The sequence below is a fragment of the Ixodes scapularis genome, unplaced genomic scaffold (genome assembly GCF_016920785.2).
Source record: "Ixodes scapularis isolate PalLabHiFi unplaced genomic scaffold, ASM1692078v2 PGA_scaffold13__105_contigs__length_92229423, whole genome shotgun sequence".
In the NCBI taxonomy this organism is placed as follows: Eukaryota; Metazoa; Arthropoda; class Arachnida; order Ixodida; family Ixodidae; genus Ixodes; species Ixodes scapularis.
Window position 1 is genome coordinate 79,469,065 of NW_024609839.1, and position 18,564 is coordinate 79,487,628.

Consider the following 18,564-nt stretch of genomic DNA (forward strand, 5'->3'; position numbering starts at 1 on the left):
TACCTTAGAAAACGGCCCGTGACCGCGAAAAAGAGAGTGAGCGAGACTCGAACCGGCCAATACTGGATCGGCGGTTTTCGAGCGGAAAGAAACCGAATTTCGAGCCGCAAATTCTGTTCTGGGTAGTTGAGCTCTCACATGTCACGTACAACTAAAAACCTCGGCGAGCATAAATACCCTGTCAGTGTCCCTTTAAAACTACGCACAATAAGGAGAAAAAATTACATCTTGCAATTCAGAGATGCTGACTGCACTAAAAACAGTCATAATCCCAAAATCGAAAGTATGAACCGGAGTTGCACCTTGTCCTGTTTCCCTGTCTGTGTCCCTGTATTTTTCGGCAGTTTTTTCGTTTGCCGTTTATGAACGAGGCGATCAAAGATGCGCGGCAAGCAAAACATAGGTAACAAACTTTATTCACACAAATGGCGATACATTTTATCGAAAAGCTCGTTCTTTCGCGAGTGTGCACCGGTGTCGGACAATAAGACTACTGAACCGGCATCGGGAACTCGAGGTCATGCACATACACGCACCAGACAAACTGGGGCAAGGTGAGTTCCGAATTCGAACGGCGCAACTCAAAGGGGCTACGAAACAGAAGATAAACATACTTTTGCAGACACCGAAATTAATTTCTGGTCCACGCTTTTTGAGCACGAGGCGTCTACTCCGAGCACTGGTCAAAGTGTGAAAAAAACAAACAAACAAGAACATCACGATTTTGTGGTCCTTTTTCTTAAGGAAGATAAAAAAAAAAAGTGGAAGTTTGAAGCATAAATGGGACAAATCAGACCACCCCCGTCGAATCATTTAAAATTTCCTCCTCTAAGGATCCGAGGGCCTTTGGTAGAAATCTCCCTTGACCGCCTCAGCTCCCAAAGTAACAAAATGCAGACAACAATCAACGGTGACTTAGCAGCTATGACAATCAGCTCTCGCCTTACACAAGCGAAGGCACAACGCGTGTGCAACTGCAGCGACACAACAGAACCACTGAACCAATGACTGGTCAGTTTTCTCAATAAAGCCTCGTCATTGAAGCACCTTAAACTGGAACAAAGGAAACGCAAAAGACCTACCACATCTGGCAATGCCCTCGCACCAACCGGCTAAAGTGGCTGACAGGTTAAACTCACAACGGTGTCCTCGAGAAACGTGTTCGGCAGGTTGCGTGCCAACACAGTCAAAGCCGCTAAAAACCGTTAGCAAAAAGTGTTGCTGGTAGCGGTAGTCTGTCACAAGGGTGACAACAAACAGTGAGCCTCGCCCAAAATCTGGCGGTTTTTCCCCATCCTTTTTAAACGGACTAGAACCTGATACAGTGGAGAACACCATTAGTTCACCCATAACTTTCCGACAGTGGAGCGTTGTCGAACCTCTTAAATAACCCCCACACACGTCCAAGCAGGAGGATCCAAGAGACTCGCAAATGGGTTGGTGGGTTACTGAAAGTCGCGACAGGATATGATCCCTTTCGGCGGTCCATCACAAATGAGGTAATGCAACTTCCAAAGAGTTCCTTCAATTACATACTTGGTTATAGATGGAGCTTCGTTCAACGTGGTAGTTAAGGTTCTCGTGCAGAAAATGTGCTTACACGTAGAGACATTAGGGAATTTCAATACTCTACTAACAATGGTGCTGATCGGCTTCCTCTATAGCTAGATATACCACCCAATGTTTTCCACTGCTTCTAGACATAGTATTTCTTTGCAAGTGAAGCCAGCTAAACAACAAAAGCTGGATGATTCGTTAGGAATCATGTGTTGTTGGGGGTTGTGTGTCAAAAGCGTAACAATGAACTCTGGAAATCGCTCCAGAACCTCCTCCAAGACAAAGCAATACAAGAGAGTGAGCGCAAAAAGACATCAGTAAGCATACCTGAAGACAGTAAGGCATTCCAAAGCAAAATGAGCAGGCCTGCCTTTGTAACGTGAGCAATTACTGATGGCTCCAGTAGTGAAAAGACCCAATTTCTTTGGAGTAAAATTAGATACAGTAATCTCAGAACGAAAGCACTGCATGTCACTGTACTAGAGTGCATTCCCGGATAGTCTCCGTAAAAGCAGAAGTCGTCAACTTTCCAGAAGGGTGAGCCGGTAAACTATAAATTTCCCAGTAAACTAAGTAATGGAAGTGTGACTCGACAACACAATTTCGTGCTGCACTGTACGACACAAGGTACAAGGAGCCGGCCAGTAAAGGGCCAAAATGAAAGAATAATAACCATGAGTTTTTTCATTATCTTTTATATAAAAATCTTCATTATTGAGAAAATAATTCTCCAACGTGAGTACCTACCGCATAAAATTGCAAGACTTGCTCTGTCACACTTCGCTAACAAAAAAATTTTGAACAAGCATTTGGAGCGGGAACTGCTACTACTACATGGGGTTTTTGTTAAAAACGCTACATTTGGCTGAAAACCAGGTTAAATTGGACCCAAGTTTGATTCAAGCGTGCAAATCCTGGGTGAAATCAGTTTTACCTCAGCACACAATCATATAGGTCATTCAAAATATACCCTAACTGTGCAAGAGCAATTTCCCGCACAAAAAAGACCAGGACTGTTCTACGGCTCCTTTACAACAGAACAGAAAACAAAATACTCCAAAAATTGCTGGGTGAAACAAAACGAGAAAGCTGCAGTCTTATCTCCAGAACCGGCATTATGAGAAATTCAGGATGTCGAACCCACTTTTAAAGAAATAGTAAGGTTTTTGTAGCATAAAATGCAAACAGTACTTTTTTTTTTTTTTTTTGAAGTCACCATTTGTAAGTTTTTTACGGTCCAGAATACCTCCTCACAATATAGGAGGACTCAATTCAATCTAGACAGGGACAAAAAAAAAATGTCGAAGGAACGATTGAAGAAGGCATGGGACGAACATCAATGCAAACTTCTCAGCATTGCTTTTTTTTTTTTTTTTTGTCAACAGCCATTGTAGGTGGTTTTGAGAATGCTCTCACGAGAGGTTTTTGGTGAACACGGTATTGTTTGTGAAACTGTGACCTCGAACTTTCCAACTTGTTCTAAACTCAATACAGTCGACTTGTATTAATTTGGTTCCGCTCCCCGCTCCGAGCATCCTGGTGACAGCGACCACGACTGGCACCAAAAAATGCTAGCCTCTCGTACGGGCAAGGCAGAAAAGCCCAGGTGCATCGGAAGTGCCAAGACTGTTGCACTCATTGTTGGAAAACCATGCTGCCAATAAGGCTGGGATGACTTCTGCATTCCTTTGGGAGCAGTTACGCAAGCTCCAAGTGAAGCTTGCAGCAAAGGCATCCAATTTCCCTAACCCCCCCCATCTTTGCTTGCAGTTACATGATGAAATACAGCCTCTTTCCTCCTAGTATTAATGACTGAACTCCTTACTCTCAAACTTTTCACCCACACTAACTTCATTTCAGGACTTCAGTGTAGTGCTGCCTAGCGCTTACGAGATTTTTCGGGTTTTTGGCTGGTCCCTCGTTCAAGATTCTCTACTGCTGCATTCCCGACGTTTCCCGAAATTTCTTGTGGCTTTTCCTTCCCAACAGCCCCTTACTTGGGATTCCGCAACCATATGTCCAGCAGTGTCCTTTTTGTTGCTGTATGATGGCCAAAACTGTCAATGTCTTCCAATATGCACCCTTCTTGAAATCGTACCGATATGATAGACACAAGAATGTGCAACTTCTGAGTGGGAATATTCAAGCCGCCTGCACACTTCACAGCGAAAGTTCTCAACCGAAACTTCAGTGACGTACTCGCTGCCTAAAGCTTTGGGCGGCAGGATTCGGGAGGAGGGCAAATTTTAGAGAGGGGCTAGAGTGGTGCCGACATTTTGTGAACTAACGCCTTTACCCTGTCCATACCGTAGAAAGAAAGCAGGACTGTGCCAAAAAATAAAAATGAGCATGCACACGGTTACTACGAAGTCAACCGTGTGCTCCGCTGACCGGCAGCACGAACATGCATGCAACAAACAAAAGCAGCATATCGCACCCCCTGCCCTAAGCAGAAGAGAGGTGGTCCAGGTGGCCAGCTAGGGTTGCAAAACGAAGGCGGAACGGGTCGGTGTTTCTTTTGTAGCTGTGGAAGGTCAGAAAAAAAAGAAAAACAAAGGAAGAAAGGCACGTGCTCTGAACTTGAATGAACCACTGAGCTAACTCGTCGGAGGTGGCGCATAATAAAGAAAGAGAAAGAAGAAAGGAGCATGAGAGAAGAGCGTTTGCTTTCGGTAGGAACTTCATTTTGTGTCAATTGTATATTGCTGCATTTCTGCCTTCCTTCAAAATGGTGATAACCTTCCATTTTCTAACAATGAGCGACAGAAGGACGAGGCTCGGCGGTGATTAACATTCGAAACGTCCAAACAGAAAAACTGAGCGATGCTGGTTCTTTCATCATTCTTTTGTTTGGATGGATCCCAATCCTTCCCCTACCAGCCTGCAAATTTCGGGAATAGGCCGGTCCCCACCCCCATGTACGCCACCGATTGATTCACTTTGATCATGTTGCTTTTGACACTATGATAAAGACTCGTGCTGCTTGATGTTTTATTTCGTTTCCAGTATACTGCATCGTTTAGACCCTGTTTACTCGATTTGTGAATCCTTTATTTTCCCTCCCCCTTGAACTATTTTTTCTGCCATACTGGGTTTCATTCTTGCTCATTCTTTGGAGACTCTCCTAATCATGTCTTAGATGACCTGTAATATTCTATCAAATGAAATTACCACAAAGCCCTCTCGTTTTGCTGGTAACTGTAGTACTTGTGTCGGCACCCCGATGTCGAAGCTGCATTGCAGCTTTGATGAAAATTTTCTGAGCATTTTTCAATTTATATGTTGGATAATTTTAATCGATTAGGCACGCTACGTCCGCGTCCAAATAAAAAAAGTCAAATTTGGAGGTTTTATGTGCCAAACCAGTGGCGGGCATCTGGCACGCCCCAGCGGAGGACTGAGGATTAATTTCGACCACCTGGGGATCTTTTGACGTGCAACCGAAAGCTCGGTTACACGGCGCTTTCTCCGCAATAAGCCTCCATCAGATTGCGGGCACCTCGGCCGGGATTCGAACTTGCCACATGGGGACCCGTAGGCCGGCGCTCTCGCCTCGGAGCCACCGAGGCGGCCCACGTCAAAATAAAGGAAGTCGACTGTGGGCACAAAGGAACGTTAACCTACCAAAATAAAAGAAAAACAATATTGTTTTTTCGCAGATGCGTTTCCACGCATGATCCTCCAAATGCCGAGCTGAAATTTCGTACAACACCCTGAACGGGGAATCCCAACTTTGAATGGAACCAGAGGGGCTTAATTTGTTTGGGATAGTCCCCAAGGTGCACATAGACATGAAACTTTCTCAAACCGTCTTCTAATTTCAGAGGCGACCAAGACTGAATCCTGGTCCTGGAGCAGGATGGGAGCAGCCTCCGAGCTTTGAAGGTGTGCGAGTCCCAAATGTGCCCGCTGTCGTGTGGAGGAGGTGACTGCTTTCTTGCACACCAGCACCTTTTGGGTCGAGCACACCCCCAACTTGGAGAAACCTGGTGCAGATCCTGGCAACACAACGTCAAGGCGTACCAATATCTACCGATTATCGAGAAGATGCGCGTATCGGGAAAAAAAAAGTTAAATGAATCCCTCCTACTGCCATCGCCGCATCTCTCGCCCCCGAGTCGTCGCAACAGTGCAAACCATAGCAAATCGCAGCACAGTACCTTGTGCCAGAAGTATGGTGCCGGCAACCCCCATTCGAACTAAAGCGCCACATTTCCCGTTCCCGACTACGGCAATTGGAACGCGTCTCGGACTGGTGCGTTTGTCGTCCAACCTTGCCCAAGCTTCAAAAGTGGTCCAAAAGTGGTGACAAGCGATGTTGCGGATCCCAGTACGTCAGGCCCAACTCCTAGCTGCCCAAGGTTCCGTTCACATTCGAACTGGGGAGCGACCTGCGCCAGGCAACATGCCGGCGCTGCTACGACGTCCTTGGGAAGATGTTCAGAAACCACGCTTGAGGACACCCTTTAAGCACCAGTCGGAGACGCGTCCCTGAAACCGTAGCTTCGTCCTTACTTTCGACGGTGCTTAAAAAGACTGGAAAAAGAGCCCGGCACAAAGCCGACAACAGAGTCGCGGGAGGCTGTCCGTAAGGTGCGCGAATGCTCCCGCACGGGCAGGCAAGCAAAGCGGGGCCGAAGGCTGCCCGGTGAGGGATGAGTCCAAAGAAGCTCGTGGTCCGGAGTGGGGGGAGGTGTCCCATGGGGGGCCCTTCCGAGGGGGCTGCCCTCTTGTGGCCCTCTTGTCCGTGGAACTGCCTTCCCTGCAACCCAGAAACCGTCCCAACGCCTCGGTCACCTCCAGAGAGGAAACCCTATGCTCCGTTTCGCTCTAAAGGCTGGTTCACACAGTTGCAACCACTCATAACCATGTGTCTTAAAAGAAACAGAAACTAAAATGCAAAAAAACAAAACAAATTTTAAATATATATATATATTTTTTTTTTAAAAATTGCGCAACATTTACGATGTTGGGCTCAATTTAGGTGGAGCTCACTACCCGCTCTCGGCCCCGCCGACAAAATGGTGGCCCTGCCCATTACTTCTAGATAGGCTTGGCTGCTCGCAAGATTGATGTCTCCCCGTCGTGACATCCAGTGCGATTAGTCTGCCGTCCGACAGTTGTGCGAGCAGATGCGCAGGAGCGTACGCCGTCGTCTGGTATTCCAACACACTCTAATACCACCCATGGACCACCCGTAAAACGCGGCCATGAAAGCAGTGCGTCCACATCCACCATCGCTTGCATCTGTCTGCTATTCCACCCTAGTCTAGAACCGTCTGCGATGATCCCAAGACACGACCATGAAATGGCATTCTAGCATTCCATTATACACGAGCCACGGTCTAATACAATCGTCTGCCAGTTCAGTAGGCCTTGAGCCAAACGCATGGGGGCTCAGCATATTGCCTGGAAGAGAGAGAGTGCGAGAGACAGAAAGTAAGGGGAGGAGAGAGGAAAGGTGGGGGGCAAGGCGGACCTGTCAGGCCCCAGTAACCCCCCCCCCCCCCCCTTGGAACTTGAAAACTTCCGGCCTATGCTTACGCCAGTCCCGCCATAAAAACAAGCACCTGTACAGCGCTTCCAAAGGCGTGTACTTGCAACAGCTGTTTGCTGCAAACTACGTCAGTTGAGGACACCTTTCTCTCGGCGAGCGCAAAACGACTCATACTCATAAAAACGGGCGAGCTCAACAAGCTACGCGGTAAGAGAAACTGCTCACCGTGAATGCCGGCAGCCATGTTTGTTATTGTTTGAAACAAAAACGGAAAAGGATATTATTGAAAACAATATTGACTATTATCTATAGCAGGGGTCTCAAAACTCATTTTAGTGTGCGGTGTTTAACAATGACTCATGATTTTTTTATTGATGCTGGCTATCCCACAAAGCCTAAACTGCGTGCACCGAGTGAGCAGGGTCGACTATTCTCCATTTCAGAGTTTCAAAGTCAGTTCGCCCCTGTCTAGTTTCCTTCATTCAGACTTTTTTGTTGCAATCGCTCAATACCGCCCTCTGCACCCAGGCGAATGGGGTCCCCCAATCACCTCCGCCGATTAAGAAGGGATCCCTGAAACATCAGCAGTCGAGGACCACTGGAATAAGGAATGCCTCTGGCACTGTCTACAGGCTTCCTCTTGTACGATGTATCGGCAGTGTGAACGCGGCCTTAAAGGAGCGGGACGGTTGACGCGCTTCCTCAGCAAATAACTCCGCAGAGTCGACGCTGCTCAATGTACAGTGCCACTGTGCTCAACAACCTCGTAAGTGCCAACCGATGTGGACACATGGAGGGGAAATGTTGCCTTCTTCAAGTCCGTCTTCGTTGGCACTTCGACTTTCCAAGCACCATACACTAACTAGACCAACAACAAGTCTTGTTAAACTATCGTGCCATCGCGGTGGCATTCCGACTGCAGCGTACCCGTTGCAAGTCGAAGCTCGCCGTGTCAGCACTCAATAGTAGCCAACGTTCATCAGGCTCGATTCCCGAATCGGAACGGGTTAACAAAGCAACCCCGAAAACGTGCGCCGATGGAATGGGCCCACGTGGAGTACCTCGGGTGCAGTTAGCAGTCTTTGCGCGTGCTGTTTTCTGGGTACAGCTTCCTGAGGGGCACAAGGCTGAGTGAGCAGCAGCACCAACTAAACCAACAAGTCCCATTAAACAATCGTGCCACGGCGGTGGCATTCTGACCGTAGCATACCTGTTGCAAGTTCAAGCTCGTTGTATCGGCACTCAAGAGCAGCCAAAGTTCATCAGGACCGATATCGAAACGGGCCAGAAAAGAAACCCCGAAAACGTGCGCCGATGGAGTGGGCCCACGCAGAGTACCTCGGGTGCAGTTAGGAGTCCTTGCGCTTGCTGTTCTCCGGGTACAGCTCCCTGAGGGGCACGAGGCTGAGCAGCAGCAGGTGGCGCCGGTACGCCTTGGTCTGGCGGAACTGGTTGTCCGTGCCGTGCAGCCGGTCAAGGACCCCCAGCACCCCGTAGTTCTGCGTGAACCTGGTAGGGAGCAGGGCCCGGTTTGCACGATGCAGCTCAGGTACGCTGTTTGAAGTGTTTCTCCGGCTGGCATCCTATGCCACTCGTGCGTTAAAAGTGGTCCCAAAGTAACAACAAACGACATCACAAAAGCCAGAGCATCACTATTCATAGAGCAAGTCAGCTGCTTCCTGCGTTGGAGTTGCGGTGACGTCAGAATGACACCGAGCTCTGATTGGCTTTGATTGAAAGGATAGGGGGTAAACCACAATGCTAGATGCCTTGGGGTCTACTCACTATTCTTTGTAGCGTAAGCTACACTGGCCGAGGTTGAGCAGTCTCGCGTAGCCCTCATAATGAGCCGTGCTCATTATGTGGAGCGCGCGGCGGTGGAGCTCCGCATAATGAGCATGCCGCACGGCGCCGCGCGCTCCACATAATGGGCACAGATCGCATAATGAGCACGGCTCGTTATGAGAGCCACACGAAGCCACCGCCGTGCGCTCCGTCTCGCCGGTCTGCGCATTCCAGAGGAGTGACACCATAGCTGCGGCAGACGCACTGGCGCCGCCATGTGCCTAGCTGTGCGCCTCCGTTGCGCAGTAGCCAAGTCTGACGCTGCACCGGAGCCGCTTGATAGCGCCTCTGATTTTGTGCGCATAAGCTCACGCTATGTATATCCTAGCATAGCCAAGCCAAGCCACCGTTTTTAATCAGCCAATAAGAGCTCAGTGTTCTGACATCATCGTAACCCGTGTGCAAGAAGCAGACGAACTTGCGCTCCACACTGTCGCAGCGCCCCAACTACCGCCTGCCCAAGCTCCCGTGGGCCATCGAACTAAAGAGCGACTTGCAGCAGAAGAGGCGACTGCCACACCCGCTACCGCCGTTGTAGCGCCGCTAGGGCCGGCAACAGCGTGACACTTCTGCAGCGTCACGGGGCAGAAACAGGGGGACAAGTTTTTTGAACGCGATAAGCAGACCAGTCGGAGAAGTGTTCCAGGCACTATATTTGAAGGTGACCACGTTCCTAGTAATTAGGCAAAGTATAAACACAGGGAACCGTTTCCGTACGCCTGCCCCATCTGATGCGGGTCCCATTTGATGCGGGAAAGGTTATCTTAGCGGACGAGAGCATCGGCAGCTTCGCGGCGGGACAAACATTTACGGCGAACAAAGCTTGCATTTACGAATAAAGAAGACCAAAACAAGCCCCTTTCCGCACGCAGCGACGCAAGAAGCCATTTTCAAGGGCCGAAGAAAGTAAAGTTTTGCTGAGACCGATTCACGGAAAAACGTGCTTCACGCCTCGCCGTAAGCACCGAGCTGCTGCAGGTAAAGGCTATGAACCTACGTGCTCCTGGGTCTCATTATGTGCACATCTAACTTTCATTATTTCTTTCCTTGGGTCTCGGATTGCATTATGCATTACGTTATGTCTTATATGCACGTCCTTAGGGCACTCACTTGAGGTGGTGGTAGTCGTGTGCTTCCGGGGAGGGCAGGAGGGGGAAGTGGAAGCCTGAGTGGGCGTTGAGGGTCGACAGGATGGCCAGGGTGAACCAGAGCCAGGCCGTGGCTGTGTGCGAGCCCAGCAGCAGCACCCCGAGCAGGGGCGGCATCAGATTCGAGAACAGGTGCTCCAGTGGGTGGCAGTACACCGCCGTGATGGCGATGGGCGCTGTCCACTCGTGGTGTTGCTTGTGCACGTGCTTGTATAGCCGCGGGTGGTGAAGCAGCCTGCATCGCCCAAGCCATGCCCGGCGGCTCTCTGGGTGCTGCCAGACCTAATCTGGCCCTCGCCGAGTGAGCTACGACGTCCTCGGCGGACGGTTCGTTCGCCAGTGCGAACCAAGAATGGGTTCCATTTGATGCAAAGTGTCACTATCAGATGAAATTAGGAGAAAACACCTTCACGTCGTACGAAAATGCCGTAAAATGCCGGGCAAGCGCCCACTCAAACTTTGGAGATACCGTATTTGCACGAATATAATGCGACCACGAATATAACGCGAGGGCAGGTTTTGATGCCCTCAAAAAAAAAAATTGTTACTATTATAAGGCGAACCGAGGCCGCGTCAATTTCTCGCACTCGGGGGCATAGCAGATGTGAAAAGTCAATGGAAATAGAAGAATTATCAGTTTATGTTTTGACTGCACTCATCCTCACTGCTCAGGTCCTTCGGTTTACAATCCACTTGGCAACTACGCAGATAAACAGCACCTCGTTGAAGCAGCAGCATGGCACCTGCTTGTCTGGTAGTTCCTTTTTCTTCCTGCGAGCTCCTCGGCAGCCCACAATCCAAACGAGGCACGAAGCAGAAGCACCAACACACAAGCACCAGATCACTCTGGAGCAGAAACTAAACAATACGCAGGCAGAAAAAAAGACTGCTGAATCCGATACACCAGGGGTTCTCAAACTTTTTGGCCTCACGGAACCTCAGGAAGCCTCAAAAACTGCCGCGGAACCCTCCCTCCCCTCCATATTTGCCGACCGAGAAGCAACAGATGCACAATTGTAGGCAATTTTGCTTGTGTTCCTTCCCATATATCCCCACCATATCAATCGCGATGTCAGTATAAAGTGAGTTGAAGGCGCTTTGCATGGTCCTGCCGCGCAGCATGCGGCATAGGGGGGGGGGGGGGGGGGGGGGGGGGGGGGGGGAGGGGAGGGAGGGAGGGAGGGAGGGGGGATTGCAATTTGGGTTTTCGCGGAACCTATGAGACCAGCTCATGAAACACCCGTGTTCCCCGGAACCCAGTTTGAGAACCCCTGTGATACACGATCACACTTCTTGTTCTGGTCCCTCTGCATAAACAAATGCCTCGTGTTGCACGATTGCCTAAACGCGGCTGGTGGTCTTGGCTTAGCTTGTGTTAACTTGACTTGCCCGGCTTGACTTGGCTTGGCTCGAATTGGCCAGTGCCGGCATTCCCGCATGGCGCGCAGGCACGCAATTTCTGCGGCGTGCGCGCGTTGTACAAACACAAAAGCGATAAAAATGCTTTTTTATGTTTTCTATTCACCCCTTCACGTGACCCCATGGCTAGAAAATGCCCCTCCACACCCCCACTTCTTTTCCCACCGGATATTTTGCATTGAGCCGGAGGGATGGCTTTCACCTGACTCGCACGCCTCGTGGCTGAACTCGATTCCGAATATAACGCGAGGTGCGTTTTGGAACACGTAATTTCGAAAAAAACTCGCGTTATATTCGTGCAAATACGGTAATCGCAAAAAAATAGGGGATGGACGCTTTTCCAATCATCAATTTTACATATAAATGTACAGTGCATATTTTCTCAGACCTTACAGATTTGGAAATGGGCGCTTAATGTGGAAAGGGCGGATGCGTGGTATTCTACGGTAGTTGTATCATGCGATTGAGCTGTGCGCTGCAGCTAAGCGAGATCGGACGCAAATTGAAACATCTCTTATTTCCCAATTGAAGCGATCAACAACCAGCATTCCAAGATTGGAAAAGGGTTCTGGTACCAGACTCTCCTCGAAATTTCATCACATTTCAGAAGACACTTAAATTAGCAAAAAAACATTTAAGCTTGACTTGGTTATTCTGATAGACCCGAGAAACACGGGATGTGTCATGCATGTATCATGCATTCATTTTGATTAAAATTCTGTTTTCTCAATGTTTTCTTTCTTTCTCTTTCGAAATGGGAAGGGGGTGGGTTTTTTTTTTCCCCACAGATTTTGTGTTCCTTCGAGTAAATTGGTTAAGGGGAGACGCGGGTCTTAAAATGGTAAAAAAACGCGAAATTTTACGTTTTTCAAAATTCACATATTTGGATTAATTGTAGTCTGAGGTACCTGCCTGCAAAGTTTCAATGTCGAATTCAATGTCTAAGCATGAAAAAAAATGATATTTACGATGTCCCCGCAGAGCCCTAACACAGCGAGTTCAATGAAAACAAGTGGAACTTCGCGCCCCGCGCGTTTCGCGATCGCTCGTCGGATCGCGGCCATCTTGGTCTTGTTGGAAAGCCGCTTATTTTCCCCACGTCCCCATGCCATTCATTATCGCGACAACATCGGGAAACGTCCGCATTCCGCGGGTTTCGAAGGCCCCAATTGCGATCGCTCATTGGCCGGCTAGCAAGGTGCCCGTACGTCAGAGCACGCGCGGCGCTTAGCGCCCCTGCTATTGGCCTAAACGCGCCCCTCCGCTCTTTTTGTCCTTTCCTCCTTTCCGTTCCCGCGCTGGCGAGAGGTGCGTCGTCTGCTCCTGGGCCCGTCTCCGCCCGTCTAGGCCTGTCTGCTTTGTTTCTTCCGTTACCGAGCGCACGTTTTAGTTCCCGTTTGCGCGCTTGCGTTGAACATTGTTGGTTCGCTTTCCTAAGAAGTCGCGCGTGTTTTGTTTTGTTTCGCTTCGAGTTCTCGAGATGCCGGACGACGCTCGGTTGAAATCGAACACGCGGCAAGCGTTCGGAAGGAAGAGGAAGCGACCGTGGAACAAGAAGCCGAAGCTGTCTGCTGCAAGTGCGCCACCGCGATCGGCACCGCCGGATGCCTTGGATCCTCCGGAAACATCAGCCGGAGACATCGCGACTCCATGCAGCAGCGGCAGTTTGTCGAGCTTTGCGAGCGCGGTTCGTGTCGACACCGCATACTACTCCACGGCCGAGCAGGCGCAACAAGTCGCACGATCGGACGAATGCAAGCGTGCGCTATCGGAAAAGTCGGCGACCCAGCGCAAATTCGACCTTCTCGGCGTCACCACAGGAGGCCAGACGCGCGACGCTGGGACACAGTTCATTCTAGTGGACATGAAAGCTCTCAACGACCTCTTCGCGCAGGCGAAGTGCGGAAGCTGCGGTGCGGGAACCCTGACACTTAGCAAGGCCACGGACAAAGAGTATGGCTTGGCAGTCAAGCTTCTGCTCGTCTGTGCCACATGCGAGTTCGAGAAGAAGCAGTTTTCTTTACCAAGAGTTGCCGGAACGGCGAAGATCACTCCTTTCGAAGTGAACATGAGGGCAATGAAGGGAATTCAGTCAATTGGGAAAGGAGTCACTGCCCTCGCAGACTTCTGTGCGTCCATGAACTTGTCACACCGCGGCCTGCATCACAAGACCTTCCAGGGACACCTGAAGACCTATGTGCAAGCCTGCGAAAAGTCAGCAAGCGCAAGTGAAGCTGCCAGCTCAGAAGTTGTCAAGAGACTGTATGCAGACTTCTTGAACCCTGTCGGCAACATCGACGTGATCTTTGACCGATCTTGGATGACGAGAGGACGCAGCTCCCACATTGGTGTGGGCTGCATTGTCGAGCTGTATTCCGGCCTAGTTCTTGACCATGTCGTGTACTCCAACTTTTGCCTTGGGTGTGCCCTGGGACCGGAGCCGGAGGAAGAGGGGTACGGCGACTGGTATGCAGCCCACGAGTGCCAGAGGAACATAGATTGCAATTCAGGTCGGATGGAAGTGGAGGCTGCATTGACCATGTTTCAAAGATCCCTGGCCAAGCACGGACTGAGGTACACCACAATTCTCTCGGATGGAGATAGCCGAACCTTTCATGCGTTGACCGAGGCAAAAGTCTACGGCTTCGTCAAGGTCGAGAAAAAGGACTGCATCAATCATGTGCACAAGCGGATGGGGGCTGCGTTGCGTAACCTCCTTGAGAAAAAGAAGGCCCAGGGTGAAGCACTCGGCGGAAAGGGCAGACTGACGCAGGACCGAATCAAGAAGATTCAAAACTACTACAGCTATGCCCTTAGGAGCAACAGTAACGATGTGCAGGGATGAAGAGGGCAGTGGAAGCCACCCTCTTGCACATGACGTCTACGGACAGTGCCCCAGACCACAGCAAGTGCCCCAACGGAGCTGAGTCGTGGTGCAAATTCAACAGAGCCCTGGCAAATGGCGAGTGTCCACCTGCGCACAAGAACCCTCTTCCAGATTGTGTGCGGTCCGCCCTCGAGCCAGTGTTTGCAAGGCTCAGTGATGAAAACCTGCTGGCACGGTGCAGCGAAGGCAAGACGCAAAATGCCAGCGAGAGCCTGCATTCGGTCATCTGGACGCAAACCTCGAAGAACGCCAATGCCTCCCTGGACAGCGTCAAGAGGGCTGCCGCCGAAGCTGTTGCCGTCCACAATCAGGGCAGGCGGGCAATGAGCGAGTCCGTTGCTGCGAGCCTGGGCTATGCTGCCGGTGACTGCCTCGTACGCCGCAGCATGGAGAAGGACAATCTGCGTTTGCGTAAGGCCAACGCTGCCCACCAGAGCAGCAGCAATGCAAAACAGAGGTTCTCCAGGCAACACCGGACTGGAACAGCTGGGGACTACAGTCCTGGACAGCTGTGAAGGGGCTCCCCTTTCGAGTGCTACATGAACAAAGGCCCTTTTCAGGGCCAAACAAAATCTGCTTTTGGAACGTGCAACCCTTAGTGCCTCCTCCCGTTGTCCCTTATAGAGTCTACTCATTCTTTTATAACTTTATTTTACATTGCAGACATTATTTCTCAGTCTTATATTATTTTTTAAAGGTTCTTGTGAACGGATCGCAGAATTTTTTATCTCAATTTGTTCAGATAGAACTATGCTTCATATTGCTGAACATTATTGCATGAGATCCCTTACTCAATTTTATGCAATGAGTGTCAAAACTTCAACTGCAATTTTCTCAGCTTCGCATTTTTCGTCTACATGCCTAGCCTTACGGTTGTTTTCATGAGATTATTCTTCAAGGATTTCTATGAACTTTATACCGTTGGATTCAGAAAGAAGTGAACTGCAGGGTGATGCTATTTTTGTATGACAGTATGGGCCCGAAATTTTATTATTAGTGATAATGTGACCTCGTTAGGCTTTGTAAATAGTGTACTTGACCTAATTAGACTAGTTTTATACAATGATCTATCTTTACAAAAATATAAATAGCATCATCTTGCATGGCAGGTCTTTAGCTACAAATCCATATCACTTATGCAAAAAAATTTGTATTAGAAAGTTCCTTAATGAGTCGTAAGAAATGACCTAATTAGGCTTCATTAGTTTCTTCGTCACTCAAAAAGAAAGGAATTGAGATATTGCAGAACTAATTGAGTATTTGAAAAGAGGAAGCCAAAACACATATACACACTGATTTTCATTATAATCCATTAATAAACAAAAAAGTCGATTTTAGAACCAGTGTCTTGCCTTAAGTTATAACCAATTTACACAAAAAAAAAATGCAGAATCTGTAAGGAAAAAATAACCCCCCACCAAAATAAATACATTAAGAGTAAGAAAAAAAAAATAGACCCTCCCTTTTTAATATGAAATTTTAGTTATGATTTGCAATGCTTGGTTGCGGAGAGCTTTGGGTGGTTTCAGATGCGCCACACACACAACAGATTCCTGTGATCTCCAGTTACATTGCAACGATCGAGACAAGCTCCTTGGCTTCCGTAATCTTTCAACGCACAGCCAAAGCTGAAAAAGATGCCCCGTCGTCACGCTGCCGCAGTGCCGCCACTGTCTGCGTGGTGCGTGCAGAGACGCATCACGTCGTGCGAACCAGGCTTCCGTGCACACGCGATGCCCACACTTGGTACGGGCAAACGCAGACTCGTTTGTAAACAGTGCGGCGGTCTATAACAGGGGTGACCTAACTGCAACTTAACCCTTTAGCATGCACATTTGCTTTGCAACACAGAAGGTGGCACTCCCGTCCTTAGCCGTGGCTGTTCGGGACCGTCACGGCCGAGTTACTCGCAACCGCACTGACATCGTTTGAGCCGAACTTCGAGGTGCTCGCATACTGTTGTTTTTGAAGAGTACCTTTCCTCTTAGGTGTTGGCGGTGTTGCAGAAACGGCGTCGTTGCTGCCTCTCGGTTTTACGTTGTCCCTTATGTTGTGCTCACTTGGGAAATGAAACCACCTGCCTACGCCCTAGTGGCGTTGTAAGAGGGGTGGGCATTAACGGCGGCGCGTCGTTGGAAGCGCGCAAGAAGGCTCTTTTTCTTGTACGTAAGACAAAAAGTGGACGTAATGAGCTAACGCTCATTACGTGAGGGTGTGCGGCGCGGAAACCGCGCCGCACACCCTCACAAAATTAGTCCCAGTCCAAACCGATACCGTGAAAACCAAAAGACGGCAGCATGCACCGAGGCAATAAATGCCGGTGCGTTTAAAAAACTGCCATGCTCCCTTTTAACTGCGAGTCACACTTAAACCGGTTCCTCTTTTGTGGCTCTCTGCCCACGTTCGTACGGCCAACCCCGATCTATGGCGACATCTGCGCGAGGGTGGGAGCCCCCTTGCCTGTGGGAGTAGTAGAAGCCGGCCTCCTCGACCAGGATGCAGACGGTGAGCTCGAAGACCACCCAGTGGAAGGTGGGCAGCTCCCCCGACCGGTTGTAGCCCCTGAGGAGGAGCAGGTGGTGGGCCAACAACCCAAAGGGTAGGCCCACAACCACCTGGTTGAACAGCACCTGCAGCACCACCTGCCCCACACGCCGGCCGGCCACCTGCAAAAGGGGGGGTGCTCGTTTGTTTACTTCTAGACTTTTACAGGTTCCTCTTTTTAGAAGAAAATTTTTATGAACGAGCATCATACACGAGAGTCACGTGACGTCAGTTTCCCTGCTGCATTTAGCGCGGAAATTGACGTCAACGCATCGTGCGGCGTCAATTTCTTCGAGGGGGTTCTGCGGGAGGTAGCTTGAGCTCGACACCTTTTGGGCTCCCTGGTCTCTATCAACGTAAATGAGCTGTCTTTTTCTTTTTTTTCTTATGTTAGAGGTTGATTTACAGTCAAGACCGAAGAAGGTCGAATTGTAATAGTACTCGGCATAATTTCCGACCCAACCGCGCTGACCCAGGCGCCCCTCGTGTCAGCCGCTACTCCCAACCCTCCGGTGCAAAGCGGCAAAGCTCGACGAGCACGCGCTGGAGTGAGGCGGTGAGAAATGAAGTGAACAGAGCGAGTGCAGCTCTGAACTGTGACCGTAGCCACGGCACGGAGGCATGTGGCAGGCACGATAATGGAGCAATCTTATCGGGAGTAAAATACCTTGGTTCTCGTTTATAGCAGTAGCCTCGCAACTTTTAGCTCCAGACATCACGAGGAAATTCGGGTGATGACGGGGTTGGCGCGGTCGACGAGCAATCTTTCTACTTCGTTTCATTTTAATTCAAAGAACAGCCTATGCTACGAGCCAATGGGGCCAATCGAGCTGAGTCAAAAGCGCTACATTGGGGCATTTGTGATCCTTCTTGATACGTGTTCATCCATCCGCCAAATCAATTAAGCACAGCGACTGACCCGCGACTTGCACTTTCAGCAAACACATATTCGTGCTTGGATGCGCCTAAGCCTTTGACGTTGCTCTAACCCAAGATGAAACAAGGTGAGAAGAGACGCCGTGAAATACATATGCACAGTTTTTCTTCTCTTCTACTGGTCTATATATAAGAATCAACCAACATTAAAATATTTGTATTGTTTGCTTCGTGTTAAGGTTGTTTTGGTGCAGGAGTGGTGCAATTCTTAGCAAAAACAGCATTTTGGCTCTAGAGGTAGCAGAAATTTGTTCATGGTGCAATTTGGCGCAAATGTCGCAGCACTTCAATAACTTCAGCTGTCGCCAAGGTGGTAGACTTGAGCTCGGGTTTATCTTCTTTTCTTTAGTTAAATTTTACTAAGAAAAAAAAAAAGTTCCTGAATGTGGGAACGTGACACTACCGCTGGACACGGTGTCTCTCTCCAGATCCTACCAAGATTGTCTCCAAACCTTTTCAAATAAAAAAAAAAAAAAAATTGAAACATTTGGTTGTCAATTGTCACAACTGAATTAACGTTTTACATTTTTACTTCGAACATCCTTTCAGCAGTGTGCAAAAACGAATTTAAAAAAATTGCAGTGGCTTAGCTCGGCTATGCTATGACATACGTAATGTGAGCTTATGCGCACAAAATGAGAGGCGCTATCAAGCGGCTTCCGTGCAGCGTCAGACTTCACTACTTCGCAACGGAGGCGCACAGCTGGGCACGCGGCTATGGCGTCACTCCT

General features: G+C 49.3%; 1 protein-coding gene across 1 annotated transcript in view; it reads right to left on the bottom strand.

Moving 5' to 3' along the window:
- Positions 1-393: 393 nt before the first annotated feature.
- The window catches only part of LOC8032220 (fatty acid hydroxylase domain-containing protein 2), a 38,796-nt gene continuing 20,625 nt past the window's right edge, over positions 394-18,564 (bottom strand). Inside the window, exons 5-8 of the mRNA XM_029984235.4 lie at positions 16,814-17,019; positions 10,010-10,282; positions 8,393-8,563; positions 394-6,319 (exon numbers count right to left, since the gene is read on the bottom strand). Coding sequence (XP_029840095.2) covers positions 8,404-8,563; positions 10,010-10,282; positions 16,814-17,019 — 639 coding nt within the window. The 3' untranslated portion in view covers positions 394-6,319; positions 8,393-8,403. The remainder of the gene's footprint in view (positions 6,320-8,392; positions 8,564-10,009; positions 10,283-16,813; positions 17,020-18,564) is intronic.